Here is a 27,887-nt window from a genome sequence, read left to right on the forward strand (position 1 = left end):
CGGGCCACGGACTACAAACTACTTCCGGCTGAACTTCCCCTTGCAGTGTGGCGTTTGGCAAGTAGACAGAATGAGTAGATATGTCATCGGTCGGAAGAATGGAATAACTAATCAATACAGTCTAACTAGTTAGTTACTTCTTACTTGGTAAACTACTAGTTATGTTCGACAGTTTTAGTTAGGCCTTAGTTGACTATCTATAGGCACGGAAAGAATCGTGCAGAACTTCCTTAATAGAAGAACTTATGAAATAAGCATTCTCTTTTAATCTCACTAGTTCAGTCATCATGCAACCCAGCCGGGCGCCTTTTAATCTATGTCAGACTCACCTACTCTGTAGATAACTACACTCCCTTGGGTTCAGGTTCAGTGGCTGCTGCACCAGCGTCGGGATCAGCGATCGGGAAGATCCGCAGATAGAAGGCAGAAAATGCAGAGGAAAAAGTACACCGTACTGGTTTCGCCTACTCAGAATACGGAGGTTGCTGCATGCATGCAGAGCAGGCATGCATGGCACTGAGATTATGTCCTGATGGTCGACCTCCAGTGCCCGATCTTACTGTCTCTGGATCAGTCGCTATAGCAGGTTTCACCATCCTTATCGTCCCCTACCTTGAACCTTGGCCCCTTACCCCATTAACTGCCAATCACTGACAGAGATTGCAATCCCCGACCAAATCCCGGTGGCTTTTATTATAGTACTGTGCTGTGTAGTATAGATAGCATTGTCCAGACCTAGCGACGATGCTTTGGGTGGTGATCCAGAGGTGACACACGACCGACCCAGTTCCCCATCTGAATCTTCGATCAGGCTTTATGGGCTCACAACACACACTAACAGTAGCTCAATGTCATCGTGTAGTTATACATCGCAGGCAAATGTCAGATTGTCAACGTACCATGATGTCATTCCATGCCCTTTTTTAACCTTCGGTGCGCTCAGTGGCGACAAGCAGTAAGAAACCGAGCCCTCGAAGAGTACTCACGACACGGTACACAGTACATAATTCTATCGCATTGTTACTGTCTAAGTCCAGACTCCGCAAAATGCCAGTTCAGATCATTTCTATAAGCTCTGGACCACCAAATCTGCCTGGAATTTGGAGCGTGTTCGCACCCACTGCTCCATTTGAAGAAACGGTGTACAGGGTCAGTGTCGCATGGACGAACCTCGGACCGAGAGACCTCCGTCTAGAGAACGGCTCTCGGTTTGCGGGTTGCCTGGTCTTCACTACTGAAAATTGTACAGAGGAGTGACTCTGTGGTAGTACAGTGTCACAAATATACCGAAAAGACTTTGACTTTGTCGTGTCTTACATGAGACAAGGGCTTTTTTATATGCCGAATTGTTGCCAATTCTCAACTGCAGCCGATGGTGGCGCAGAACTCCGCCATGACCACCAAGTGCACATCCACAATGACGAGCAAATCTGACAATGGCGTTCATGCAAGCGGCATTGCTATCACACTTTGATCCTGATCGGGATCATCCCCTATGCTTAGAGTAGAATAGAGATAAAGTATGGGTGACCATCTGTTCCATCTCATAGGACCCAAGATCCGGGTGGCACTGGATAACCGCAATAGTTGGTGGAGAGGGAGTGGAGCCGGCGTGGCCAGATTCTTTGTGATTGTGCAATTGCCATCTCGGATGCCTGGAACCAGCCATGATGGGCTTTGAGGCACCAAACAGACTTTTTCCCCTTTCTTTTTCGGCGGTGCGAGGGTACGTCAGTGCCTAGTGGGAAAGCCTCCTTCGCTCGCCCCAGAAAGAACTCCAGCAGGGGAGTTTATCCCAACTTCATCCTCATCTTCTTAGCCTCTAGGCGTTCTATCCACCCAAAGACATCCAGTTGAACAGCCCAGCTCCAGAATTACCGTCTTTGGCAAGCTGGTGTGCTTGTTAGTGTCGGGCCAGGCCGATGACAAGCTTGCTGGTCGTTGGTTGACTGCAGCGGCGCACTCCACTGTCTTTGCGGCCGACGCTCTCCGGACCAGCCAGAGCCCCCTATCTGCTGATTATCCTACGCATCATCCGAGCCGGTCTCGCCGGGGTGCTGTTCCATCCCAGCTTCTAGGCGCTTTAGCTTGTCTCTCTCTCCCACCAGCGCATCTTGATTGATTGGGGGTTGTTCTGAGGTGAAGGAGGGGATGATGGGGCTGCAGGACAAGATGACCGATGAAAAGAAGTCATCGACAATCCAGGTGGGCTAGACCCATATTTCCTTGTCGTTCTACATACTATTCATTGTCGACCCTACTATCATCTACATCTTCACTCTTCATCTCGACTGGTCTCATTCTAAATCAGTCCGATTGCTTGTCAATTTCCCCGGAATTTCCTCACGTGGTGTCCCCCCAATCTATATCGACCGATTCACTTCCCCACTTGCGTTGTGCATTTAGTTACTTTTACGTGAGACATCAACACATCTGACACATCCACCATCCATCGTCATTGGTTCTCATGTCTTCCCTGGAATCTGCAATGCTGATGATCCGTCTTCGTGCCTTGTCTAGGAGCCGTCGTTGAATGGGACTAGTGATGCGTCTAGCATCCTTAGCGACACTCGCGCTCAGGACATTCTCCCCTATGAAGCCGATGACTCCCCATTTCCTGAAGTGCGCGCGGTCGTCAAGCCGGTTGACGACCGGCATCTCCCAGTTAATACCGTTCGTATGTGGGCGATCGGAATGGTATTCACAATTGTATGTTGTCTCGTCCGACCGTGATGCTGCAAATTATCGGAGGAGCAAGTCGCTCATCAGTTATAGGTCGGAAGTGGCTTGAACCAATTCTTTAGTCTGAGACAACCCAGTGTGACTATCAGTGCTCTCGTCGCACAGCTCCTGGCATTTCCGGTCGGATGTGCTTGGGCGCAATGGGTGCCCCTGGGCTGGTTCAACCCGGACCGCCATTTCAACATTAAAGAGCATGCTCTGATCACAATTATGTCCAACGTCTCTTTCGGGTCGGCGGCTGCGAGTCAAGTGATCGAGGCCATGGTTAAGTTTTACGACATGCCTTCTCATGGAGGCTTCGAGATCTTATTGATGATCACTACGCAACTGTTTGGGTTTGGTCTGGCGGGGATGGCCGCACGCTGGCTCGTGGGTCCGGCCACTATGATCTGGCCCCAAGTGTTGTCGAACGCTGCTTTGCTTTCGACCCTGCACTCGCGCCAGAATCTGATGGCCGATGGCTGGGTAATCAGCAGGCTTCGGTTCTTTATGATTGTCTTTGTCGCGGGGGCAATCTGGTATTTTGCGCCAGGCTACCTGTTCACAGCCCTTAGCACCTTCAGTTTTATTTGCTGGATTGTCCCGGACAATGTGGTGGTTAATCAGCTCTTTGGCCAAAAGACAGGATTGGGCATGTCCTTGTTGACCTTCGACTGGGCGCAAGTTGTCTATGCCAACCAAAGTCCCCTCTTAGTCCCTTTTTGGGCAGGTCTGAACGTCATCGGCTCGTTTGTGCTCTTCTACTGGATCATCTGCCCGATCATTTATTATACCAACACCTGGTATTCGGCCTACCTTCCTCTCCTGAATCCAGATACGTTTGACAATACGGGCAAGCCCTATAATACGAGTCGCGTAATGAACGCAGACGGAACATTCAATGTGGAGGCGTACCGCAACTATTCACCTATGTTTCTCCCAGCCGGGTATGCCATGACGTATGGCGTGGCCTTCGCAAATCTGACGGGCATCTTTGTCCACGTTGCATTGTATCACGGGAAAGATCTGGTTGAGCAATGGAAGGGTAGAAACGCGAAAGATGTTCATGCCCGGATCATGGACAGCTATGAGAGTGTGCCGTGGTGGTGGTTTGGCGGCATTACGGTTGTAATGTTTGCGCTGAGCATAGTGGCCAACGAGGTCTGGCATACGGATCTCCCGGTGTGGGCGGTATTCCTGGCATTCCTGCTACCCATCATATATATCGTCCCCGTTGGTATCATCAAAGCTATTACCAACATCTCTAGCAACCAGTTAAACTTAATTACGGAGTTTATTGGCGGCTATGCTTTCCTTGGACGGCCCGTTGCAAACATGGCGTTCAAGTTCTACGGCTATGCGGGAGTGTCGCAGGGACTTGAGTAAGTGTCCGCATGGTCTGCATTTGGTGGTGAACAAAAACTGACCGATGTCTAGATTCGTGGCCGACATGAAACTGGCGCACTATCTCCACATCGCGCCACGAACGCTGTTTGTCGCGCAGGGAATGGCCACATTGGTCGGTGCCGTTGTTCAGTGCGGTGTGACCGTTTTTATGATCACTCGGATCCGTGGGGTGTGCACCCCTGAGGCTGAGGGGGGCTTTACCTGCCCTCATGGCCAGGTAACGTACTCCTCGTCATTGATCTGGGGTAAGTGTCGGCCCGCGCACCAAACTTCGTGGCTTTCCGTTAAACTCTGTCTAGGTGTTCTCGGTCCCGATCGAAGCTTCAGTCCCGGTCAGATGTACGGGAATCTACTCTGGTTCTTCCTCGTAGGGCCCGTTGTTGTGGTGATCACATGGCTACTGGGCCGACGGTGGAAGAAGGTCAATTATCTTTCTTGGCCCGTTGCATTTGGTGCCATGAGCCTTGTCCCTCCGGCAACGGGAATTAACTTCTCGTCCTGGTGGTTGGTCAATGTGATCTTCAATGGGTTTATCAAACGGCGTAAACCTGCCTGGTGGTCGAAATATAGTAGGTTGTCCTTGATCAGCCATCCTTGCAGCAAGTTGCTAACGGAAATGCTGTAGACTATGTGCTTTCTGCCGCACTCGACTCCGGGGTCGCTGTCTCGACCGTCATTATCTTCTTCTGCATTATTTTGCCAGCCGGAACATTGAAGTGGTGGGGCAACACTGTGTATCAGCATACCGCTGATGCACACGGGGTGCCATATAACAAACTTCCAGACTCGGGGTATTTTGGACCTGCAAAGGGGACCTGGCAATGACACATGAGGGCTTGGGGCGTTTTGGTTGATTTTGACAAGGAATTAATTTCGGGTCTATATATAACCTGTCGTAATCATAAATCTAAAATAAATGTATCAAATCTCATTGTCTCCGTGAAAGGAAACCATGTGCGAGGTGTTGGTGAGTAGGAAATGTAGGGGGATGAAGAGGTGAACCGGCGTCATTCCCGAGCCTTGGTTTGCCTTTCGCTGTCCTTCGTGTAGAGAATTTCTAACCAGGGAAACCTTGATGTGGATGGGGTTAAGGTTCAGGGATCGGGGGGGTCCAGGCGGCGGTGTTGATATCCTACTTGAGTTCTGTCTCGAATCCGCCGAAGAAGCAAGCAAACTATGACTGCAATTTCCCGCATGAGAACTTTGGCGAGTCCGCATTGCAGCAGTTGTTGTGCAATCATTAGAGTTTGGAGGGAGGGAGAGTCTCGCTAACAAGGATTGATCGACCATCTGAGGCTGAGGGGAAGAGAGAATAGACTAATAAACCTTTTTCCTTCCCACCTTCTCTTTCTCTTCCCTCCAAAATCGACCCCCGGAATCTCACAGGCAGGGAAGAGAAGAGGAAGCGAGCGACACTAAAGACACTAAGGAGTCTAAACAATCCTCGGGTGGGCACGCCCCCCCTCTCCGTCCCCCGGCAGCTCCTAAACTAAAGACGAGCTACGGCTGCAACCAAGTCGCCCAGTTCTTCCCATCACTCCATCCATCAATTCCATCCTCCCATCATCCCCCACTCATTAATTCCTTCCCCCGGTATGGCCTGCGGTTCGAGCCGCCTTCCCTGGCCTTTTTCTCCGTCCCTTCCACCACCATGACCAACCGCGACCCCGAATTTCGGCATCAGCTGGGCAAATTCCGACTCGATCCCCTACCGATTCCTTCTTCTCATCCTGCATCTCTTCCTCCTCCGCCGCGTCCTGCTCACCCCAGTTCCGTCCCTTCTCCGCAGTCGCTGCCGCCGCCGCCGTCCGTGCCGCTTCACCAGCAACAGCCACTCCCAACAGCACCACCTTCGCTCCCACAGTCTCAGCAGCAGCCTCCACCACCCCCGGCCTCATCGTCGCGATCCTCTCCATCCCACGTGCCTCCTTCTCGCAGTAAACGAGTATCCACAGCGTGCGATTTTTGTCGGAAACGGAAGAAGAAATGTGACTTTCGCTACCCCAACTGCTCCGCGTGTACTCGCGCTGGTGTCCGCTGTACCATCCCTCCGCCGGGTCCCCAGGTCGCCGCGGCGTCTGTTCCTCGAGATCAGTTAGAAAATCTACAAAACCGGGTAAGATGGCTGGAGGACCTTTTGCGTCGCAAAACAGGCATCTCTGTCGCCGACCGGCCCACGGGGACTGCGCTGGATGGCGAGGGCGATCCGGACTGGTGGTACCAGGTACCGGCCCTGCTGATGACTCGCGGGAGTTCAGCGCATTCAACACCCACGACGACTGCAACCGCGCTATCCAGTAGCCCTGCTCCTAGTTCCACTGCGGTAGGCACTGAGCTGCCTAACGTAGGTGAGTTGTTTCGCGACCAGTTGGAGCATCGACGACCCTCCATCGCCCGTCCGGTAGCATCCGCGCCTCGTGTGATGCGGCTCGCCTCGCTGCCAGAGGCGAAATCCGTGGCATCGCGATACTTTGATAGCCTAGGTTACCAATATCCTTTCCTCCATCGTGAGGAGTTCATGGCCCAACTCGATCGCATTTATGCGGGGGAGGTCCCCGCACCGGAGATTCACCATTCGTATCACATCACCATCGCTACGGCCTTGTTGATCGGATCTGCCGACGAGTCACAGGCCGCCGAATTCTACCATGTTAGCAACGAGACAATGGCGTCGGCTTTACAGAACGAAGATCTGGCAGCTGTTCGGGCCCTTTTGAGCGTCGCTGTGTATACGATGTTTGCGACCACGGGCCCCAGTGTATGGCACATTCTCGGGACTACTCTGCGCCTCGCCACCAGTCTCGGGCTGCACAAAGCCCGTCCAACAGGGAATGTTATAGAAGAGGAGATGGCCAAGCGGGCGTTCTGGAGTCTCTACAACCTCGATCGACTGATCGCAAGCACTCTTGGAAGGCCACTTGGGATTGCAGACGAGGATATCTCGATAGGCTTGCCGCGGGAGTTCAATGACAACTGGACAGAGACCCCCGGGGCCAGTGCCATGACCATTCCCTTGCAGGTGGTGCGTCTACGTCGGATATTCTCGCGCATTTACCGCTACTGTAAGTATCTCAACAGGGTGTTTCCCTAGTGCTCGTCGACTTTCAGTCCCGCTGACCGTCACAGTATTCAACAACCAACCGCCACCTCCTCCAACAGAGGTTGCCATCACGCTCAGTCATTTCCGCCAGGAACTGGACGACTGGCGACAGGAAGCACCGGTGTATGCGCCCGCACTATTGTACTCGACTAGTTACTACGACTATCTATATGCAACGACACTGCTTCTTATGTACCGTCCTAGTCCGCGTAATCCGACGCCTGATGCAACGAGCATCGTGAGCTGCGGTAATGCCAGCATCCAGGTCATTCGGTCATACTGGGACAGCTATTCGCAGGGGAAGCTCAAGTGGATCTGGTTGACTCTCAGTCAGGTCTACTTTGCCGGCATCACAATCCTGTGGTGTCTTAACCACAATCTCCAGTCGGTGCGCGAAGGCCGCGGTGCCGCGTGGAAGCCCGAGGATCAGAGCATGCGACGGGCCATCCAAGCAGTAGTTGTTCTGCTGGAGGAGTTTGGCAAGCGGCGTCCGGGGGTGGACCGACTGGCGGAGACGTTCCGCAACCAGAGCACAATGATTTTCAGCCATCTGGCCTACCAGCAGGAGCAGCAACAGCAGCTTCAACAACAACAGCCACAACCACCCCCGCCTCCACCGCAGCCACCAATGCCTCAGCATCAACCGCTCCTGGAACATCAGCAACATCAGCAACAACAACCACAACAGCAGCAGCAGCAGCAGCAGCACATTTTGATGGCACCACCGGTGCCCCTGGCGCCGGTGCTGGATGACGTTCTCCTGGTCAATGGATCGGGGACGGTACCTATGATCGATCCGCAACTGGCGGAACAGTTGTTCTATTCCTATGACTGGTTTCAGGAGGAGATGGCGACATACTATACCCTTTAATTGGATTTTATGAGGAGAAGGCTGGAGTGATCCTTTGTATTTGAGCTTATGGCTGTTGTTGTGTAGAGGAAATGGAAGAGGCGCCTTGCTACCCCGCTGTACTCCGTAGATCAAAAACCCCAACAAACGCTTATCTTTGATCAACTCCACCACAACATCATTATCATCACCATCAATCCCCCTACTATAATTGCAGTCACCCCCGTCAGTCATGGCTTCGGAAGCACCCAAAGCTCAGGCCTTTTATGGCACTTTCATTCATACACTCAGTTCCAAGCACCTTGAGATCCTCAGTGAGACTTTCATCCTCCTCTCACCCACTGGAACCATCCAAGCCATCCACCCATCCACCCCCGCGACGTCCATTCCAAACATCCTCGCAGATCACAAATACTCTGAATCCACTTGCACAGTGACCATTCTACAACCTACCGAGTTCTTCATCCCCGGCTTCATCGATACGCACACTCATGCGCCTCAATGGGCCCAGCGCGGCACGGGGCGGGGAATCGACCTACTGACCTGGCTGGAGACTATTACCTTCCGCCACGAAGCCAAGCTCGCTGATCTGGAGTACGCCAAGTCGCTTTATACTTCCTGTGTTCGCGGCGGGCTCAAACAAGGAATGACCACCGCCTGCTACTATGGTTCCCGTCATGCACCGGCATCGGTGATCCTCGCCGAAACTTGCCTCAGCCTAGGTCAGCGCGCACTGATCGGGAAATGCAATATGACCCGTCATGCTCCGGACTGGTACCGGGACGCGTCGGTGGACGAGTCTCTCCGCGAAACGGAAGACTTTATTGCTCAAGTGAGGAAACTTGATCCCGCACATGGACTAGTGACACCGGTCATCACACCGCGGTTCGCGATCTGCTGTGAAGAAGAACTATTGGCTGGGCTTGGGGCTGTCGCAGCCCGGAATCGCGACTTGCCTATCCAGACGCATTTCAACGAGTCGCGGGGTGAGGTGGACTTTACGAGGTCCTTGTTTCCCAATGATAAGAGTGAAACGGAGCTCTATGAGCGGCTGGGGCTCCTGAATGACCGGAGTATCCTTGCTCATTCGATTTATCTCTCGGATGCAGAGATCGAACGTATGGCGGAGTTGCAGTGTGGGATTGCTCACTGTCCGATTCCCAATGTCACGATGGATGAGTTCATGATTGCGCCCGTGCGAGAGTATCTCCGTCGGGATATCAAAGTGGGATTAGGTACTGACTGTGGTGGAGGCTATTCAAGCTCCATGCTCGAGGTGATGAAGTCTGCCTTTGTGGTGTCGACGGCACGGTGCACAATGACGCAGGGACAGGATGAGCCTTTGAGTCTCACCGAGGGGTTCTACATGGCTACTTTGGGTGGAGCGCGGGTATGCGGGCTGCAGGAGAAGGTTGGGAATTTCCTGGTAGGCAAGGAGTTCGATGCGCTGCTTGTCCGGACGCAGGAGGAGGGCGTGATGGCGCCAGTAGAGGAGGAAGACGGAGTGCAGACGGTGTTTGAAAAGTTCTTGATGACGGGGGATGACCGCAATATTGGACGAGTCTTTGTCAAGGGACGGGAGGTGCATACTGCATGCTGAATTGACTGTCGTGTATTGACTGCTATATTTATTGAGATCTGGAAAGCATTGCGTGTACAATCTCATTGTGAATGGTTCGTCCTTAATAAAAGTAGAGATTCGGGTGGAGACGGGGGTTTTTGACTGATCCACACCTCAGGCACCGGTAAGGCTGAGCCCGTTTCCGGTTTTGTTTCACAGCCTCGCCCACTTCTTTTCCCTCTCCACTTCTGACTGAGTTGACTGTCTTTCTCTCCCTCCGTGGCAGGGGTCTTTTTAAGTCTTCTCTGCCCCTAAGCCTCCTCCCTCAGGATCCTGCCTTCTTTCGTTTTCCCACACCTTCATTCTTGAGGGAGTCGGCGTCTTATACCTATTTCTTTCTCTATGGCCTTCTAATCATCCCTAATTCTAGTCACTCGCGATCGCCGTTACTTGAAACAACCCGCTCCTCGATAACGGTTCCCTATTAACGGCCATTCATTCGCTTCACCCTTATTTCCTCATCCACGACATCTCTTAAAGTAATCACACCATGGCGGAAGAACCTCAGGTCATGTCTATCCAGCAACGGATTGCGGCACTTAAACAGGCACAAGTTGGTCAAAGCTCAGGAACCGACACCAGCGAGCCTGTGCTTGTCCAGCCCACTCCTATGCCCATCCGTCCGGCTGCACCCCCGCGACCCAAGACCTTCACCACCAACACCAACAACGACAGTTATAATAACCATGCTGCTGGCAGCAATGGCTCCATCTACAATCGTTCGTCCGCTTCAAATGATGCGGTCCCTCCTAGACCTGTCCCACGTCCCGCTACTGCACCAGCACCGCCACCGGTCAAAAACAAGGCGCCCCCTCCTTTGCCTGCTCGCAAGCCCTCCGATCAGCAACGGCCCGCACTACCACCGCGCAGACCGACGCAAATTTCTCATAAAGGCTCCTTAGAGTCCATGGCCTCCGATATATCTAGGTCAACAACTACAAGTACCGGAAGAACATCGGCTAGCTCAATCAATACAGGCCCCGGCCGCTCCCTGCCCCCCGCATGGGGCGAGGCTGAGTTGCCTCCATTGCCCCCAAAGCGCCAGCCACAACCACCTCCGCGACCGACGCCCACAACTATAAGAAGTAGCAGCAGCAGCAGACTCTCTCCACCTCGTCCGTCTTTGCCCCTGCGCCGGAAATCCAGCCAAAGCAACTACTCCACGGGAAGCAATGACTCGCAGGCTTCCCGGCTGCCTCCCCCACTACCGTCTAGAACTACTAGCGACAGGTCATCGACGATCAATGAAGAGGAGGAGAAGAACCCACCACTACCAGCCCGGAGGCTGCCCCCGCCTCCGCCGTCTAATGATACGCTGGGTAAACTCAAACAATCCGGCTTCGCGGCGATCAATAAATCCTTTGGCAGTACCAATGGAGCTGCCAATGAGCCCAGTTCCAATGGCGTGCCCCCGCCTGTCCCGCTGGCATCGCGTCCGGACCTTTCTAAAATCCAAGCTACAAAGCCTCGTCTGTATGCGTCCAATGCGCCTACAGTGCCAACACCCGTCGCCTGCCTGAAATGCCGCGACTTCTCAGCTCCCGATGCTCATGCAACTCGGTATCCGCGCACGTCTCTACCAACGCACGACCTTTCCTGGCTGGCAAATGAACTCACGGCGCCGTTTCCGTCGCTCACGGACAAAGCTCGTGTCATCTTCACATGGCTGCACCACAACATCGCGTATGATACAGAGGCCTTTTACAATAATCGGGTGAAGAGTCAAACTCCAGCCAACACACTGGCCACGGGAATGAGTGTGTGCGAAGGGTATGCTGGGTTGTTCACTGCGCTTGCTACCCGTGCAGGTATGGAGGCGAAGACCATCCACGGCCACGGTAAGGGCTATGGATATGTGGCGCCTGCTCCCGGCGCACCACTCCCGCCCGTTCAAGGTGGCCATGCTTGGAACGTGGTTAGGATCGACAACGGGCAGTGGAAACTGATTGACGCCTGCTGGGGCGCTGGGTGCGTCTATGGCCCGGGGAAGCCTTACCAAGCGAAGTTCGACCCGACCATGTTCACCGACACCAATGATGAGCTAGGGCTGAAACACTTCCCGACAGACCGAACACAGTTCTACCGGGATGATGGGCGTCCCGAGATCAGCTGGGAGGAGTACCTCCTGGGCAATCCCTCTTCACCGCTGTGCGTTGAGCAGCCGTTGGTCTTTGGGGAGGCAAAGAATAACAACATTGGGGTGCGATCCTTCCGCCCGGCTGCCAAGCAGATCTCGGTGCATCAGGGAGGACCGGTGCGCTTCCAGTTCGACCTGATCTGTGAACACTGGACGCTGGAGCATCACACGCGGGCCAAGCCAGGACTGTTCCTGCTGATTGTCCACGGAGTGGATGGGCAGAAGGAGGAACGCCTCGTGATTACACACGTGCCGGGATCAAACCCGTACGGCGGGGGAGATATGTGGTACGTGGACGTGCCGGACTCCAGGATGCTGGGGGCACCGGGCCAGCAGGCGCTGATAGTGTTGCTGAGCCGGTTCGGGGATCGAGAAGACGTCCGGGGGCTGACAGTGGAGGAATATCGGGCGCGGGCCGGTAAGGTGCCGATGGAATATGTCTACGTTGCACAGTGGGATCTGGTGTGAGGTGCGGCAAAGGGGTTCGGCATGGGCAGCCGGGTAATTAGGGTTGGCTGCCCTGCATGGTCTGAGTCTAGTAGACTAGTGCTTCTTCTGTTTCTATCTGTGTGGCTTTCTTTGGCTTTCTTGGCTGCTCTTCTCCCGGCTTGGAGGAGCTTGTGTCTCATCCCGACAGCGGACATGGTTTGTTCCGAGATTTCCCGTAATGATAATGACCTTGGTCGTATATATATATATATATATATATACATATATTACCGCACATGAAGATGCGATTTTGGACTTGCAGCCAACCAGTCTTCTGGTTATGTAACAAGTACGACTCCTGTCTGTTGGTACAGCGGGGACAGTCTGTGCCTAGAACCGAGTAGTACTAGTACGTAGGTGAATCGGGCTACTATGGGAAGAGTTCACGGGCAGAGAAAATCCACGAATCAGCCCAGGGAGCCTAAGTGGATGAGAAAAAAATTTGAACGTAAGTGACCAACGGTGGTTCACACGTTAGAAAGTCCTTGGCAAAGGCTAAAATGAGGGTACATCGTCGGCTAATTTCAATCCCATGCCGTGGTCTGGTAGACCAGTACCAATAGTACTAACTACTTGTAGTATCATGTTGGGGTGACTGGGGCCCCCAGATTATTGCATGAGTTATTACTGGGTTGTTGAGAAACAGATGGAATCATGGAAGAGAACGTAATAATACGTCGCGATAATATTATAGTGGACAGGGGTGAAAAATCTCTGATGAGTCGTGACAGGATTTGGGGTAAATTATACGGGGGTTTCCATTATCCAAAGCAAATGAATGTGTTCCTGTTCCTGTTTTATTGTGATGGGCTACCATTGGATGGTGTTCTTCCTCAACTCCACCCATACTAGCCGTTTCTGGGATGGTGCATCGGGCCAAGACCCTGGACGTCGAGATTTAAGCCTAATTAGGCTCTGGGCCGGGCGAGAGCCTGATTGCCTGCCTGAGAGTCATGTGTTCTGGGGAAGTCGGTCGGTGTCTCTCCGCAATCTCGCCATCCCCATCCTCTTCTCCATTCCCATCTCCCCGAATTGGATCTTGTTTGCTCACCTTCACCGAACCGTTCTCTCAAGTCGGTTCATATTGGATAATACCTCTGCACTGAGTCAGTTATAATTACACTGCTGCTGCACAGTCCCCGCTGGCATTGCGTTTGACCTGCAGTCATCCCCCCCCCAATCTATCTACTCCGTACTGTATCCCGTCTTCGCCGGGAAAGGGAACGACGATGCCGATCCACCCAATCCCCGGAATCCTCCACCTCCACCTTCTTCTCTGCCTCCACGCTTACGCTGGATCGCGACCTCCGACTCTCGGCTGATCCGTCTTCGGGTCTTCAACCTTCAGGGTTGCCTGCCTTCCTGTCCGATGGCTTGCCTCAACGTGCTGGCCGGCTTGGGCCGCCACCTCGCACGCTTGCAGCCACCTTCCTTCCCGACTACGGTCACATTCGGTCATCCCGATGAAGACATACCGCGGAAGTTAAGATATTCTTTGCCGTGCATCGCTCAAAGTCGGGTGGATTCTGGATCATTCTCTCGCCCCTTCTCCCCGACTGTCTCCTGGTGGCTCGTTTCATGACCACTCGACCCTCCAGACCATGTGCTTGCCCCGGTTTTTTTCTTCCCACGCGACGGACTCACGGCCAGCCGACTGACCCATGGGCAACGCCCCCCATGTCAGCTTCTGGTGGACCGCCTTTTGCTGCATGCATCCAATCGCTAGTCCTGCTGAACCTTGACCTAACCGGATATGCCCGTCTCTCCGCTAGTCCAGAGGTCGGTCTAATCTCGCCTGGCATGGGTCTGCTTGCTTTGCCCGTGCGACTCGGGTCGGAACAGTCCCTCTACCACCCTTTAGGTTTGACAATTCAACCGGCCATCATGGCGGATTCTGCGTCGACCCCGCGGCATTCGCTCCTGTCTCACTGTGGTCCATTTCATCTGGTGCCATCCGTTCCCGGGTTTCGGTTTCCTTAAATCCCCCGTCTTTTCCCCGGCTCCTCCTGCGTTCTTCTTTTACCCTCTTCGGTGGTTCCCCGAGAGTTCTTTTTTTACTTTCCTTATCCCCAGAATCTCATGCTGTGAGCGGAACCAGCTGGCATCATGGCTATCGGCAATCTTTACTTCATTGCGGCCATTGCCGTCGTCGGCGGTGGTCTGTTTGGTTTCGATATCTCGTCGATGTCGGCTATCATCGAGACCGATGCCTATCTCTGTTATTTCAATCAGGCGCCTGTCACATATGATGATGATGGTAAGAAGGTCTGCCAGGGTCCCAGCGCGAGTGTGCAGGGTGGTATCACCGCCTCCATGGCTGGTGGTTCCTGGCTGGGCTCGTTGTTGTCCGGTTTCATCTCGGACAGGCTTGGTCGTCGTACCGCCATTCAGATCGGTTCCGTTATCTGGTAGGTGTCTGACGCCGGTATGCTTTTTGATTTTCTCTCTGCTAACCATGCATGGCTGCATAGGTGCATTGGATCTATCATTGTCTGCGCCTCCCAGAACATTCCTATGCTGATCGTCGGTCGTATCATCAACGGTCTGAGTGTGGGTATCTGCTCCGCTCAAGTGCCGGTGTACATTTCGGAAATTGTATGTTCGGTCCATACTGCTTCCTGCGGCGTGCGATGCTAACTTTTCAGGCTCCTCCAACCAAGCGTGGTCGTGTCGTCGGTCTGCAACAATGGGCTATTACCTGGGGTATCCTGATCATGTTCTAGTAAGTTTGTCGTCAATCGTTAGTTACCACCCACATTCTCACGTGTGGTTCAGCCTCTCCTATGGCTGCAGCTTCATCAAGGGCACGGCTGCCTTCCGGATCCCTTGGGGTTTGCAGATGATCCCTGCCGTGCTGTTGTTCCTGGGTATGTTGCTCTTGCCTGAGTCTCCCCGCTGGTTGGCACGCAAGGACCGGTGGGAGGAGTGCCACGCGGTTTTGACTCTCGTCCACGGTCATGGTGACCCGAACTCTCCCTTTGTGCAGCGTGAATATGAAGAGATCAAGAGCATGTGCGAGTTTGAGCGTCAAAACGCGGATGTCTCCTACCTTGAACTCTTCAAGCCCAACATGCTCAACCGTACCCATGTGGGTATCTTTGTTCAGATCTGGTCTCAGCTGACTGGAATGAACGTCATGAGTAAGTTCTCTCACGGCTGTATAGGTAGACAGCAATAACTCACTGTTTCCCTTCTAGTGTACTACATCACCTATGTCTTCGCCATGGCCGGCCTGAAGGGCAACAACAACCTGATCTCCTCCAGTATCCAGTATGTGATCAATGTGTGCATGACCGTGCCGGCTTTGCTGTATGGTGATCGGTGGGGTCGCCGACCGACCTTCTTGATCGGTTCCCTCTTCATGATGATCTGGATGTACATCAATGCTGGTCTGATGGCCAGCTACGGCCATCCCGCGCCGAAGGGTGGTCTTAACGGCGTAGAGGCTGAGTCGTGGGTCATCCACGGCGCGCCCAGCAAGGCAGTCATTGCCAGTACCTACCTCTTCGTGGCCTCATACGCTGTCTCCTTCGGCCCCGCCAGCTGGGTGTACCCGCCGGAGTTGTTCCCTCTGCGTGTGCGCGGCAAGGCCACCGCCCTCTGCACTTCAGCCAACTGGGCCTTCAACTTTGCCCTCAGCTACTTTGTTCCTCCCGCATTCGTCAACATCCAGTGGAAGGTCTACATCCTCTTTGGTGTCTTCTGTACGGCCATGTTCCTGCATATTTTCTTCTTCTTCCCCGAGACCACGGGTAAGACCCTGGAAGAGGTTGAGGCCATCTTCACCGATCCCAATGGTATTCCGTACATCGGTACTCCCGCCTGGAAGACCAAGAACGAGTACTCCCGCGGTGCGCACATTGAGGAGGTTGGCTATGAGGATGACAAGAAGGTTGCTGGTGGGCAGACTATTCATCAGGAGGTCACGGCTACCCCGGATAAGATGGCTTGAGGGAGGGACTCTTGATGTGTTAATAATGGTGGTGGGTGAGGGGTGAATCAAATATTAGTAGTATTTATATATACTCGATATACGCGAAGGTGCTAATCTGACATGTGTCAGCTTGATGCAAGGTCAATGGTATATAGTATGTTTATTTGGCATAATTGTTCCAATTCTAAAGACATTTTGTATAATAATCCCAGTCTCCACCCTTACTATCGCCTTTAGTTAGTGGGTACCATCATCACACCTTGGAAATCAGGTGATCGACATCCATGATTTCAGGCAAGCCACTTTATGTACATTACCTCCTCAGCATAACACGGCATAATTTACAAACTCTAAGTGAAGGATATTGTGCGATAGTCGCATATCTGATCCACTGAGCTAGTACACTCCACTTGGGTTTTTTTCTTCCAGAAAACGTCAAGTGCCCTTTGCCTGTGATGTCATTCTAGGGAGTTTCCGAGTCCATCCTATACTCGTCCAGGTGGAGAGGAGTTATTGACACGATGGTTCCTGGGCAATGGAGACATGACCCACGAGTGGAGGTTATATATTGCTTGTTCAGGTCGTGCTGCTTCCCCCTTTCCAAACCCGAGCTACGCTTACTAACAGATCCCAATTGAATAGTTGGCTAGCTCATCGCACAAGGCTCAATCTCCAAACACAAATTCAGCAAGTATATCGAATATAGCCCGAATGATTGAAAATACTATTGATCGGAAAACCAAACACCCCTTAACTACAACCAAGCTGACCTAGACCACCTCAGCATTTCCGTGTGGATTGTCCGACTCCGAGGACAAGCTTTGGTGTTTGGTGCTGATCGCCCATCGTGGAGCACCACTAGTGGAATTGATTTACCCACACACATCCGCGAACTATCACCCTCGTGCAGATCGGGAGATTGTTCTCGTGCGCTATTTGATCTCTCCACTATGTTATTGTCTTGCAGGGGTGATGACAATGGTATTGCATTATTAGTAGTTTGGACGGACTGTTTACTGTTGACAATGGGGAATGTCACCGGTGAAGCAGCATCAAGCTTCTCGTTAGCTAGGATGGACTGACCACTGTGATTTGTTTTCAGACGTCCTGAACAGCCCCGGCTAACAGCAATAGCACGGCAGCTGGTGCTTGCACGGACAGCGGGTCTTGCTCAATGGGATCTGCAGAAAATACCTTCCTTATTGGCGATGGTTGTCAAAGTCTCTTATCAGGGTCTGCTGTTCATCCCCTGCCCTCATAGGCAGGTCCCTTTGCCGCTGGGCTGTGGCATTGCGAACGTCAGCGTCTGAATATTCCAATGATGCTAACTAGTCAATGGGATCAGCAAGCGTTCTGTCAACTAGCATATATTCTGACATTTCCCACTTTTTATCCCACGATGTTGTGCACGTCACGCTTGTTCTGTCGTTGCTGCTATCAGCATGCGTGCTTCTATTATCCTCCTCAGTGTTACGGCTGCTCTGGCTAGCCCAGCACCCCCTAATCATGTCGTGCATGAGCGGCGCGAGACGTTGCCTAGCGTTTGGGTGGAAGAGAGCCGGTTGGATAAACGTGCCTTGCTGCCGATGCGGATAGGGCTTACGCAGTCCAATTTGGACCGTGGTCACGATTTATTGATGGATATGTATGTTGTCTGACTCTTTACGAGAGCCAAGCTGATTGTCCAGGTCTCATCCCCAATCGTCTCGTTACGGACAGCACCTCTCCGGCGAGGAAGTGCACGACCTATTTGCTCCATCTAATGAGGCCGTCGAGAGCGTCCGAGCCTGGATTGAGTCCGCTGGAATTGCTCCAAGCCGCATCTCGCAATCGCACAACAAGCAGTGGCTGCAGTTCGACGCTTATGCAAGCGAGGCCGAGCAGCTTCTGCAGACGGAATACTACATCTACTCCCACGCGGACACGGGAAGCTCCCATTTGACATGCCACGAGTGAGTCCTTCTTCTACCCGCCTCAGCCAACACCGCTAATAGAATAGATACCATGTACCCGAGGCCATCCAGTCGCACATCGACTACATCACCCCAGGAGTGAAGATGCTGGAAGTGCGCGGCACAAAGTCTAAGAAGAGAGATGCAGAGAAGCGATCCCTTGGCAGTTTTCCCCCGATTCTGGCGCCACTGCCCATCAATATTACCAAGATCCTCGACGACCCGCTAGCACACTGCGATCTGACTGTGACACCAGACTGTATTCGAGGTACGTCTGTCCATCCTAAACCATGAGCTACGCTAACTTTTATGCAGCCATGTACAACATTACCAAGGGTACAACAGCCACAAAAGGCAACGAGCTCGGCATCTTCGAGGACCTAGGAGATGTCTACAGCCAAGATGACCTGAACCTTTTCTTCGCCAACTTTGCCAGGTTCGATCCCATTCCACGCCTCTCTCAAACACAACTAACACCACCGCAGCGAGATCCCCCAAGGAACCCATCCGACCCTGGACTCCATCGACGGCGCCACCGCCCCAGTAGACGTCGACGACGCCGGATCCGAATCCGACCTCGACTTCCAAATCGCCTACCCAATTATCTGGCCGCAGAACACCATCCTCTACCAAACCGACGACCCCAACTACGAAGATCACTACACCTACAAAGGCCTCCTGAACAACTTCCTCTACGCCATTGACGGCTCCTACTGCGACGAAACCTCCTCCCTAGACCCACAATACCCGGACTCCGCCCCAGGAGGCTACGACTCCCCAAAGCAATGCGGCGTCTACACGCCCACCAACGTAATCTCCATCTCCTACGGCGCCCCGGAAGCCGACCTCCCCATCGCCTACCAGCGCCGCCAATGCCACGAGTTCATGAAACTCGGCCTCCAGGGCGTCACGGTGGTCGTGGCATCCGGCGACTCCGGCGTCGCCTCCAGCACCGGTGCCTGTCTCGGCGATAAGGGCGACGTCTTCGTCCCGGACTTCCCAGCCACATGTCCCTACCTAACCGTCGTAGGAGGAACCTACCTCCCACTAGGCGCAGACGTACGCAAAGACGAAGAGATCGCCACAACCCGCTTCCCCTCCGGCGGCGGCTTCAGCAATATCTACGAACGACCCTCGTACCAGAACCACTCCGTGGAATCCTACTTCTCCGAGACCAGCGACGAGCTCACCTACCCGTACTACTCCGGAGTCAACTACACAGACTTCAGCAACACCGACGGAATCTACAACCGCATCGGGCGAGGATACCCCGACATCTCTGCGGTCGCAGACAACGTCGTCATCTATAACAAGGGCGAAGCGTCATTAGTCGGTGGTACATCTGCCGCGGCGCCGGCGTTCGCAGCCATGTTGACGCGCATTAACGAGGAGAGATTGGCGAAGGGGAAGTCCACGGTTGGGTTCGTGAACCCGGTGTTGTATAGCCATCCCGAGGCGTTTAGGGATGTGACGATTGGGTCGAATCCTGGGTGTGGCACGGATGGGTTCCCGGTTGCTGGCGGGTGGGATCCGGTGACGGGGTTGGGGACGCCGAGGTTTGGGGATTTGATGGAGGTGTTTATGAGTATTGATTAATTCGTCTGTTTTTATACCTTGTTCTTGGATATAGTACAGCCATGGTAGTTATTTTGCTGAATTAATAATAGCTAGTAACGTGAAGGAAAGATCTTCCCCAGCATATACTAGCATTGATTATCTATGACTCGGTAGTACTTACTAGTAGTCATGGTTTGTGTGGAACACAGCGACTTTGGATGCTTGGGGTAACTATACTAGTAGTCTGGGTGTTGCAGGATCGTCGAAGGGTTCTTTCTGTTCGAGTATAGTCTTCATGTACTAGGTGTATCGACTGCGCTCTGTCATGTTGGAAGTGTGTGCCAGTATATAAAAGTGAAGGTAGTAACTAGTTGGTCTAGTTGTTGCACACGGTAAAGGATGACAGTGTATAAATTACCATCTCGTTAATTGTGTTTCACAAATCACATGATTTTCCTGAATTATATATAACTATGTGATTATGGTAAGAATAACATCGTCTAGCACCTATTTGAAATGCACCCTATCCTCTTTATCTTAAGTATCTGCTCGACCGAATATTGGAGAATGAATCTATTTTCACATTTATCTATCTGCTACACATTTATTCCATCACATTCATCGTCATCATCATACAAGTGAGAGTGTGACCAGCGACCAGCACTTTTAAACAATCACCTTGTGACCAGCAGGCTTCTCCTCCTCCTCACCGAAGATGTCAATGTCCCAGCGAGGCTTGTTAGCAATGTAAGGAGTGTTGTAGCGTCTGCGCTCCTTGCCCAGCTCGGACACCTTGGCGATTTCCTCGGGAGTGAGCTCGACCTCCTTGAAGTTCTCCTGGATACGGGACGGCGTCACGGACTTGGGGATGACACTGTGGCCGCCAACCTGGGACCAGGCTAGGATGACCTGGGCGGGGGTGACGGTGGTGCCGAGGCGCTTGGAGGCGGACTCGGCGACTTCCTTGACTTCGGGGCGGGTGACGAGGAGGGGGACGCCGAAGCCGTTGTTTCCGAAGGCCTATTATGCTGATTAGTATTCCTGCATTCTTCTCGGGGTTAGGGATCAAGGGGAGGGCTTACAGAGTAGGCAGTGATGTGAATGCCCTTCTGCTGGCAGTACTCGATGAGCTCGTTGCTCTGGAGCACGGGGTGGCGCTCAATCTGGTTGACGGCGGGGACGACGCCGGTGGCGTTGATGATGGCCTCGAGCTATACACGAATCAGAGAAGTGTCGGTGAGTGGGATGTGAAGCGACTTACGTGGTGCTTCATGTGGTTGGAGACACCGACGGTGCGGGCCTTGCTCTTGGGGAGCTGGGTCATGGCCTTCCAGGTGTCGACGATGGAGATGTTGTCGTTGATCACGACATCACCACCCTCAACGGAGCTGTCCTTGACGAGGGGGAACAACTCGGAGCCGGTGGTGAAGGAAACGGGCCAGTGAACAAGGTAGAGCTGCGAGAATTAGCCAAGTTGCTATCAGCAGTCGGTTAAGGTACGCACATCGAGGTAGTCGAGCTCAAGCTCAGCAAGGCACTCATCCAGAGCCTTCTCGACAACGGCGGGGTCGTGCTGGGAGTTCCACAGCTTGGAGGTCTGCTGGGGTTAGTATACTGCTTGAAGTGGGGTTTGTATAGGATTTGCTTACGATGAAGATGTCCTCACGCTTGAGGCCAGGGATATCCTTGTAGGCTCTCTTGATGCCCTCAGCAACCTCGCGCTGGTTCTGGTAGCTGCGAAGGTTAGCTTGTGTGATCGATTCGATGCGTGGACGGTAACCTACATAGTAGCCAGATCCTAGATCGGGTTAGTGACTGACTGAATAAGGACAATCAGGATATGCGCAACTTACCAAGTGGCGGTAACCGGCCTTCAAGGCCTCGTAGACGGCATCACCGACCTGACCGGGGGCAGACTGCCAGGTACCAAATCCCAGCTGGCTAATTGGGGTCAGCAATTGTCGAGTGCGCGAGTAAAGACGACAGCTACATACGGGATCTGAGCACCGGAGTTGAGAGTAACCTTCTTTCCGAGAGACATTGTGCAAGAGGATGAGATTCAGGAGGAATCGAGAGATAGGAGGAGAGATGAAGAGAGAAGGGAAAGACTGAAGGGAGAGAAGAGGAGGGCGAGGGCGACAGAAATAGGGAGCGCTTCCAGACGGCGGAGGACCTCCGGTGGGGGTCACATAGCATAACTTCATGGCGTTAGTCTATCATCGAAGTCGATGGAGGGAGTGTTGCGACGATGAGTGGCTGTGAAGCTTTTCGAGGGGGTCAGTTTTACCCCGCCAGCAGCAGCCCGGAGTCCCCCTCGGTGGGGCCTGCGTGGGATGTTTCCATTTCCATTCTCCCAGATGGTTCTGAGTTCTGAGGTACTCCTCGGTCTGTCGGTTAATAGTTACCGACCACGAGAAGAGAAGCAATGGTCAGTCACATCATCTACATAGTATTTCCCGAAAAGTTGCAATGGAGTTGCCAATGATCAAATTGTAATGAACTACTCGATGAAGCAGTGTACTCTTCCAGCAGACCTTAAAGACAGACATTCAGCGATGATGTCAGGCGGCAGACATTCCTCCGAATTCTCGTCCCCGCCAAAACACGTTGCCTCTTTGGGACCCCGACGAATAATTTTCCACCAATCACTACATTTACTAAACCTTACTCATCTCCCATTACTAACATCATGTGCCAGGCACATGATCTGAGCATCGAGACTTGACACTGCCAACAATTCGGACCACGCTTGGAAGTAGCATGGATTCCGGTCGCTTTGGAATCTGGAACATTTCGCTTACACACGTCCCGCTGCATCAGTTGCGTCTCAGCGGGGTTAGACTTCCCCAAATTGTCCCCAAATCACCCGCACCAGCCCGTTTCCCGCACGGATAATTGCCTCGTTCAGCAGTCCAATCATTCGCTCGGCTTCCACGCCGACCATCCCGGTTAATTTCTGAGACTTGCCGCGCTTCCAGCTTCCTGTTCGGTTGAATGGGAAAGTCTAACCACGGTGTCAATGGGGGTTGTGTCTCAAGCTGAATGTTCATCACGGTTGCTGAAAGGCATGCGGGCAGCCTGGGGACTTCAATGCCACACTACTACTGCCATCGCCGCATCTTTGGACGAATGGCCGGTAGATCATGTGTCTCCATATTAGCCTTCCAAGAGCCATCGAGGCCTGCTGGCTGAGTGACCAGCTTACCAAATATGCTGAATGCATAACACCATCTACTCCACCACCAATCCCGTCCTGGTCCGATATCCGTCAGGGACACCCTAAAGTCCGAGTTGTACCTAACTATTTATGGGCCCTAATCTATGCTTAAGGCTGAGGCTCGAAATCTAATCCTAATGTGGCTGCTTTGGTTATGCCGGCCGGGTGCCTGTGCTTACTGCAAGGAGGTGGATCAGGAGAGTATATTGGGTAGGTACTTATAGTTTGCAGTATCCCCCGGCCTGCTCATTGTTTCTTCACTCATCAATTCGTACTGGGTAAAACTATCTTCTATACTGAGGGCATAAGTGTTCGGATATGGTAGATCGCTTCTCCATATCCCCATCCACGCTCGAGGACGGCTGAACTGGCCCACCTTTCATTCAGCGGGAGCAATAACATTCGAGATGCGTACACCATTACTGATGGTCCACAGCTGTCATGCTGTACCACGTGGCTCAACCATGTTACTATTTAGGGACATGTGGGTAAGTAGTTTATATTGGATACCTTGTACGGAGTACTTTATAACATATAACTGCTACTGGGCAAAGGCTCATGAAAATAGGTCCCTGAAGCTAGCGCAACCTTGAACTATGGAACGGAAGTTAGATCAATGCTACTAACTAGTACTACTTAACATCCGAAGCACAAGTATGAAGTTCCTGATCGTCAACTCTTCAGATATTAGCACACTGCTCTGGATTCCACTATTTGCATTGTTCGAATATCACTCATCATATCGACAGACGCGTACTGCATAACGTCGGAAGATAAACTGCTGCAGTGGCTCAGCAGCGGCTGCACGAAATAGTATATAATTCCCGGTGATGAACGATGCGATCCACAGGAGCGCGTCGACAGCTGCGTGGCATAAGTATGCTGCGATGGCCCGAGATGGCGGAAATGACCCGTCCAGCATCATTTGGTCGTAGTTCTCATAGGGTGACGTACTCCGTGACGAGTGGCTTCTTGGCCCTGCAAGTAGCTGGCTTAGTATCAAACCGCCTGTATAACGAGTCAGCGCAATCTTGTAGACCTCCTTTCCTCACCGTCAGTTATTGCACACCATTCAATCCTTTTCCTGCCTCTATTTCTCTCCCCGACCGTTCTCGGTTGTTCCACCTCCAGATTTCACACTCCAGGTGTGTTATCTGCAAGTAACGTGGCCTAGCTCCGAACGGGGCATGGATTGGATGACACTAAGGATGGATCCGTGACTAGCGGTTCTTGGGCCGGGGGGCAGGCGACCAATGACGGCCGGGGAACCTCCACTGGGGTTACACTGGACTTGAGATCCTGACGATTAAATGGCCGGAGAAGGGCCAGACTAGGCCGGATCAGGCTAGAGGCGTCGCCAGCTGCCCCTTACTGCGTATTGTGTGAGGCCATGGCGTCCAGCCTGGATCCACCCCGAGGGGGGCCCTTTTTGGCTTTTCGGCTGGCTGGCCATCCATTTTCCCTTTCCCTGAAAGTTACCCTTTCTTTCCCGTCGCTTGAGGCTCACTCTCTCACTTCACTTCATTTCCAGTTCAACCTCTTCCATCTCTCTCCTCTCGTTTGGTTGCGCGCAACATGGCCGATGACGCGACTTAATCTTCATCTCATCTCATGTCTTGATCTGTGACTGTCTTATTGTTTCGACTCCTCCCCTTTTTATTAGCGCCTGCTTCCTCTCCCCTCTGCGTCCCGGTTGATATTGCTCTTCTGTCCCCCGTCGCTCCCTCCCCTCTCCGTGAGGCTCATCCCCAATGTCCAAGAGGCGGCTATTTCGCTGGCCTGCTCGCCGCACTGCCGGCCTGGGATGTCTCGCTCTGCTCGTCACCTCCATCGCATCTTGGTATCTTTACGGTACACGGCCCTATGAACCCCAACCAGGTATCTATACTTCTCTTGCAGCTCACGTGGTCCGTGTGCTTCATCACCGAGACATCATGCTGACCCCGACGGTGTCTCAGCAGTCCACCAGGAAACCTCTAATAACGATCACGACATCGTGACGTCCCAACTGGCTCAACTCACCAGTACTTACAGCAATGCGACAAATGACGTTGGCTTGGTATTAGCTGCGACCGTGAAAGAGGACCTCACCTGGCTCCTCAACTACTGCAAGGACCAGTACGACGCCATCCAGCCATCAGACGATAATATACTGACTTGATTCTTTCCCAGCGGCTCAATTCCTTTTATCTACACGACCGATCAGCCCCCTGCCCCTCACCTCCTTGTCCCGCGTACCATCCGCGGTCGCGAGGCCGCCGCCTACCTTTCGTTCGTCGTCGACTTCTACCACCAACTTCCGAAGTATACTATCTTCATCCACTCGAACCTCGACCAATGGCACAATGACCTCTTCGGTCCGCACACCAGCCCCGCACTGAGGAACCTCCGACTCGAGGCCGTCGACGCGCAGGGTTACGTGAACCTTCGGTGCGAGCACGACCCGGGATGTCCCACGAGTGTGCACCCCTGGAACCCGACTCAGATTGATATCGAAAAGGACGACATCCGCGCTTTCTTCCCCGAAGTGTACGAGACGTTGCTGGGTGTACCGGCCGAGAAGGTGCCCGAGCATATCGGAAATGTGTGCTGCGGACAGTTTGCCGTCAGCCGAGAACGCATCCTGGAGCGGCCCCGCGAGGACTACGAGCGCATGCTGAAATGGGCAGATGAGACGGAGCTGACGGATAGTTTCGGCGTGGGATGGGTGTATGAGAAGATCTGGCATATCATTTTCGGGATGGATGTGATATAGTAAGTTTCCTCACAACTCGGTGGGGAGGGCTTGTGCTAATGGGTGTAGTTGCCCCCGATATGAGCAATGCCGGTGCGACACGTACGGATGGTGTGGACCGTTGGCGTCGGGTGAGACACTGCAGGCAGTGCGAGCGAAGAAGTCATAATCTAATGGATGATTGTTAATGCATGATGTATACTATCATGATTGGGGATATCAGGTTGCATTTGGTTTGGTTTTCTTTGTTATGATTCGTGATCTAATGTACAGTTAGATATTTTATCTTCGTGAATCTTTTTTTCTCAGAACTATTGACCTCGCTCAGGTATATACATGTGAATTGGCAAACATAGACTGCAGCGCATGCTACTCATGATGAATAGGTTGCTGATGCGTCCCTCGCACGGGCCCTGCATCAAGCTCAAACGTCGGTCGTTGTACTGGACTTCCGGGTGCCTCATGCACGTCACCACTATCCAGTAACGGCACATCGGTCTCCGACGGTCGCCTCCAGGGAATCGGATGCAGGAACAGCGATCTGCCATCGGCATCATTCGGCGGCGACGCAGACGAGCGATCTCCTGGCACCAACGCAGCAGGAAGAGGCGGAGACGTCGACATGGACACCATAGATTCTCGATTTATCCCATCTGGCGGTGGCGGCGATACCGGCTTCCGGGGTATAGCACTAGCCACATTACCAGGATCACTGTTATGCCTCAGGACGGCGGGATTCGGCACCCCAGTGATGGGCTTCTCATCACCCGATGCGGACTCCTCGTCCTGATGACTACCACCACCACCACCACCACCACCACGCAGTCCGACCCCGACAGGCGTATACATCATTTGGCTCTGATCATCATTCCGTCTTCTGCGCCGTTTCCGCTGTTTGCGATACATCATCCACACGCCGACGAGAATCAGCAGGACGAGTACAATCACGGCAATGGCGATACCGGCTTTGGCGCCCGCGCTGAGTCCGCTGCTGGAACTGTCGGTGCAGGTGTAGGAGCCTTGAAAGGCGCCATTGTTGTTATTGCTGTTGTTATTGTTGTCATTATTATCATCATCGTCATCATCACCATCACGAAGAGAATTCAAACTCGAGCATCGAAACGACCCGCCATGAGAATGAATCGTTGTTTGTCCTTTGACTTTATCGAGGTCCTCGAATTTGATCCTGCAGCCGTTAAACCAACAACCCCCTTATACACAAAAGGAATAAAATACGTACTCATCAAACCACCCCTCCAAGATCAAATTCCCATCCACATTCTTCAAATCCTGAAACACCAAATCCCTCAAATTCTTATTCCCCTCAATATCAATCTCCCCGGGAACCTTCTCCAAATCCGGGAAAGACAAATTCGTCAGATCGTCATTACCCGCGATATACACCTTCCCGTTGACTTTCTGTAGATCCGAGGCCGAGAAGGATGTTAATCCGGATACATCCTGGATGGTGATGCCGCCGTTGATGGTCTCGACGTTGGAGAGGGTGATGCTACCGGTTGCGGAGGTGGAAATCGTCAAAGTTCCAGAGAGGGTGTCGCAGGAGGAGAGGGAGTCTGCGTCGGATTGGGTGGTTATTGTTTGGGTGGAGGAGCCTATTTATTATATTATAAACTTGTTAGTAGTTGCCTGGGGTGTTTGTTTAAATGAAAGATGGTAGTGACTCACAATTAGAGTTATCGTCACCTGCTACTAGCGGTATGTGTAGTATTTGCAGTGATAGTAATCCTAGGGCGAGAGACAAAAAGCGTTGATAGAAATTGGCGTGGCTGTGGATGTATGGGTGTGTGGGTATCATATCATCTGAAAGATGCACCGTTGGGTGCTATGCTATCACCACCAAATAGACAGAAAAAAGAAGAAAGAAAGAAGAATGATGTATCCAGGGGTATCCTCGTAACTCGGAACTTTAACAACCGTAAACTCGTAAAGTGGGTGTGGTTGTTAGTGTATAGGGTAGGGTATCAATACATCATTCGACATGAGAAGCGTAAACGCGAGTAAGCAGGCAGCATCAAAGTAGACGAGGAGGTGAGGGTGTGAGTGGGGGGTGTGGTTAGTTAGAAAAAGGAAGAATAAGTTAACTAAGGCTTCGGACGGGGATAGGCATGAATAAGTATTACCGTGGACAACAAATAGCAGTAGTTAGT

The 27,887-nt window shown here is 52.6% G+C and overlaps 10 protein-coding genes across 10 annotated transcripts; 8 read left to right on the forward strand and 2 right to left on the reverse strand.

The window, feature by feature from the left end:
• Positions 1-1,815: 1,815 nt before the first annotated feature.
• Positions 1,816-5,071, forward strand: optF (small oligopeptide transporter, OPT family). The gene is made up of 6 exons (XM_067623572.1): positions 1,816-2,205; positions 2,521-2,709; positions 2,776-4,103; positions 4,159-4,373; positions 4,428-4,697; positions 4,754-5,071. The coding sequence occupies exons 1-6, from the start codon at positions 2,173-2,175 to the stop codon at positions 4,951-4,953; spliced, it is 2,235 nt and encodes a 744-aa protein (XP_067484775.1). The 5' UTR covers positions 1,816-2,172; the 3' UTR covers positions 4,954-5,071.
• A 528-nt stretch (positions 5,072-5,599) lies between these two features.
• Positions 5,600-8,205, forward strand: ASPBRDRAFT_239923 (putative C6 transcription factor). Its single transcript, XM_067622034.1, has 2 exons — positions 5,600-7,190; positions 7,255-8,205. The coding sequence occupies exons 1-2, from the start codon at positions 5,780-5,782 to the stop codon at positions 8,097-8,099; spliced, it is 2,256 nt and encodes a 751-aa protein (XP_067484776.1). The 5' UTR covers positions 5,600-5,779; the 3' UTR covers positions 8,100-8,205.
• Positions 8,206-8,310: 105 nt separating this feature from the next.
• Positions 8,311-9,678, forward strand: ASPBRDRAFT_113685 (putative guanine deaminase; the record flags this gene model as incomplete). Its single annotated transcript, XM_067616760.1, has 1 exon — positions 8,311-9,678. One exon carries the CDS (start codon positions 8,311-8,313, stop codon positions 9,676-9,678), a length of 1,368 nt encoding a protein of 455 aa, XP_067484777.1.
• A 511-nt stretch (positions 9,679-10,189) lies between these two features.
• ASPBRDRAFT_112588 (uncharacterized protein) lies at positions 10,190-12,304 on the forward strand (the record flags this gene model as incomplete). Its single annotated transcript, XM_067616669.1, has 1 exon — positions 10,190-12,304. The coding sequence occupies one exon, from the start codon at positions 10,190-10,192 to the stop codon at positions 12,302-12,304; it is 2,115 nt and encodes a 704-aa protein (XP_067484778.1).
• Positions 12,305-13,667: 1,363 nt separating this feature from the next.
• ASPBRDRAFT_240045 (uncharacterized protein) lies at positions 13,668-14,429 on the forward strand. Its single transcript, XM_067622035.1, has one exon. It carries the CDS (start codon positions 13,904-13,906, stop codon positions 14,303-14,305), a length of 402 nt encoding a protein of 133 aa, XP_067484779.1. The 5' UTR covers positions 13,668-13,903; the 3' UTR covers positions 14,306-14,429.
• Positions 14,430-14,431: 2 nt separating this feature from the next.
• On the forward strand, positions 14,432-16,277 carry ASPBRDRAFT_113908 (sugar porter family MFS transporter; the record flags this gene model as incomplete). The annotated part of the gene is made up of 5 exons (XM_067616774.1): positions 14,432-14,733; positions 14,797-14,920; positions 14,971-15,047; positions 15,101-15,465; positions 15,523-16,277. 5 exons carry the CDS (start codon positions 14,432-14,434, stop codon positions 16,275-16,277), a joined length of 1,623 nt encoding a protein of 540 aa, XP_067484780.1.
• A 1,424-nt stretch (positions 16,278-17,701) lies between these two features.
• ASPBRDRAFT_50405 (S53 family peptidase) lies at positions 17,702-19,807 on the forward strand (the record flags this gene model as incomplete). Its single annotated transcript, XM_067626533.1, has 5 exons — positions 17,702-17,904; positions 17,948-18,211; positions 18,259-18,479; positions 18,527-18,647; positions 18,697-19,807. 5 exons carry the CDS (start codon positions 17,702-17,704, stop codon positions 19,805-19,807), a joined length of 1,920 nt encoding a protein of 639 aa, XP_067484781.1.
• A 382-nt stretch (positions 19,808-20,189) lies between these two features.
• On the reverse strand, positions 20,190-21,848 carry akr1 (putative aldehyde reductase (AKR1)). Its single transcript, XM_067619180.1, has 8 exons — positions 21,763-21,848; positions 21,622-21,709; positions 21,553-21,566; positions 21,418-21,502; positions 21,273-21,365; positions 21,030-21,224; positions 20,851-20,979; positions 20,190-20,788 (listed from the first exon to the last, which is right to left on the reverse strand). The coding sequence occupies exons 1-8, from the start codon at positions 21,807-21,809 to the stop codon at positions 20,435-20,437; spliced, it is 1,005 nt and encodes a 334-aa protein (XP_067484782.1). The 5' UTR covers positions 21,810-21,848; the 3' UTR covers positions 20,190-20,434.
• A 2,888-nt stretch (positions 21,849-24,736) lies between these two features.
• ASPBRDRAFT_114483 (DUF3431 domain-containing protein) lies at positions 24,737-25,888 on the forward strand (the record flags this gene model as incomplete). The annotated part of the gene is made up of 4 exons (XM_067616823.1): positions 24,737-24,863; positions 24,947-25,103; positions 25,158-25,739; positions 25,789-25,888. The coding sequence occupies 4 exons, from the start codon at positions 24,737-24,739 to the stop codon at positions 25,886-25,888; spliced, it is 966 nt and encodes a 321-aa protein (XP_067484783.1).
• Positions 25,889-26,088: 200 nt separating this feature from the next.
• On the reverse strand, positions 26,089-27,879 carry ASPBRDRAFT_61095 (putative GPI-anchored cell wall protein Pst1; the record flags this gene model as incomplete). Its single annotated transcript, XM_067628281.1, has 3 exons — positions 27,406-27,879; positions 26,960-27,332; positions 26,089-26,905 (listed from the first exon to the last, which is right to left on the reverse strand). The coding sequence occupies exons 1-3, from the start codon at positions 27,533-27,535 to the stop codon at positions 26,089-26,091; spliced, it is 1,320 nt and encodes a 439-aa protein (XP_067484784.1). The 5' UTR covers positions 27,536-27,879.
• Between the last annotated feature and the right edge of the window lie 8 nt (positions 27,880-27,887).

The sequence above is a fragment of the Aspergillus brasiliensis genome (assembly GCF_001889945.1).
Source record: "Aspergillus brasiliensis CBS 101740 unplaced genomic scaffold ASPBRscaffold_1, whole genome shotgun sequence".
Lineage (NCBI taxonomy): Eukaryota > Fungi > Ascomycota > Eurotiomycetes > Eurotiales > Aspergillaceae > Aspergillus > Aspergillus brasiliensis.

What these genes read in the sequence shown, in the direction of transcription:
- ASPBRDRAFT_239923 (XM_067622034.1), top strand. Translation starts at nt 5,780, where the DNA reads ATGACCAACCGCGACCCCGAATTTCGGCATCAGCTGGGCAAATTCCGA. An exon ending in CTCGCGCATTTACCGCTACT is followed by an intron (nt 7,191 to 7,254) that starts GTAAGTATCTCA and finishes TGACCGTCACAG; the next exon opens with TATTCAACAACCAACCGCCA.
- optF (XM_067623572.1), top strand. Translation starts at nt 2,173, where the DNA reads ATGACCGATGAAAAGAAGTCATCGACAATCCAG. An exon ending in AGAAGTCATCGACAATCCAG is followed by an intron (nt 2,206 to 2,520) that starts GTGGGCTAGACC and finishes TGCCTTGTCTAG; the next exon opens with GAGCCGTCGTTGAATGGGAC. An exon ending in CTCCTCGTCATTGATCTGGG is followed by an intron (nt 4,374 to 4,427) that starts GTAAGTGTCGGC and finishes AACTCTGTCTAG; the next exon opens with GTGTTCTCGGTCCCGATCGA.
- ASPBRDRAFT_240045 (XM_067622035.1), top strand. Translation starts at nt 13,904, where the DNA reads ATGACCACTCGACCCTCCAGACCATGTGCTTGCCCCGGTTTTTTTCTT.
- akr1 (XM_067619180.1), bottom strand. Translation starts at nt 21,809, where the DNA reads ATGTCTCTCGGAAAGAAGGTTACTCTCAACTCCGGTGCTCAGATCCC. An exon ending in AACTCCGGTGCTCAGATCCC is followed by an intron (nt 21,710 to 21,762) that starts GTATGTAGCTGT and finishes GACCCCAATTAG; the next exon opens with CCAGCTGGGATTTGGTACCT. An exon ending in TTGAGCTCGACTACCTCGAT is followed by an intron (nt 21,225 to 21,272) that starts GTGCGTACCTTA and finishes TAATTCTCGCAG; the next exon opens with CTCTACCTTGTTCACTGGCC.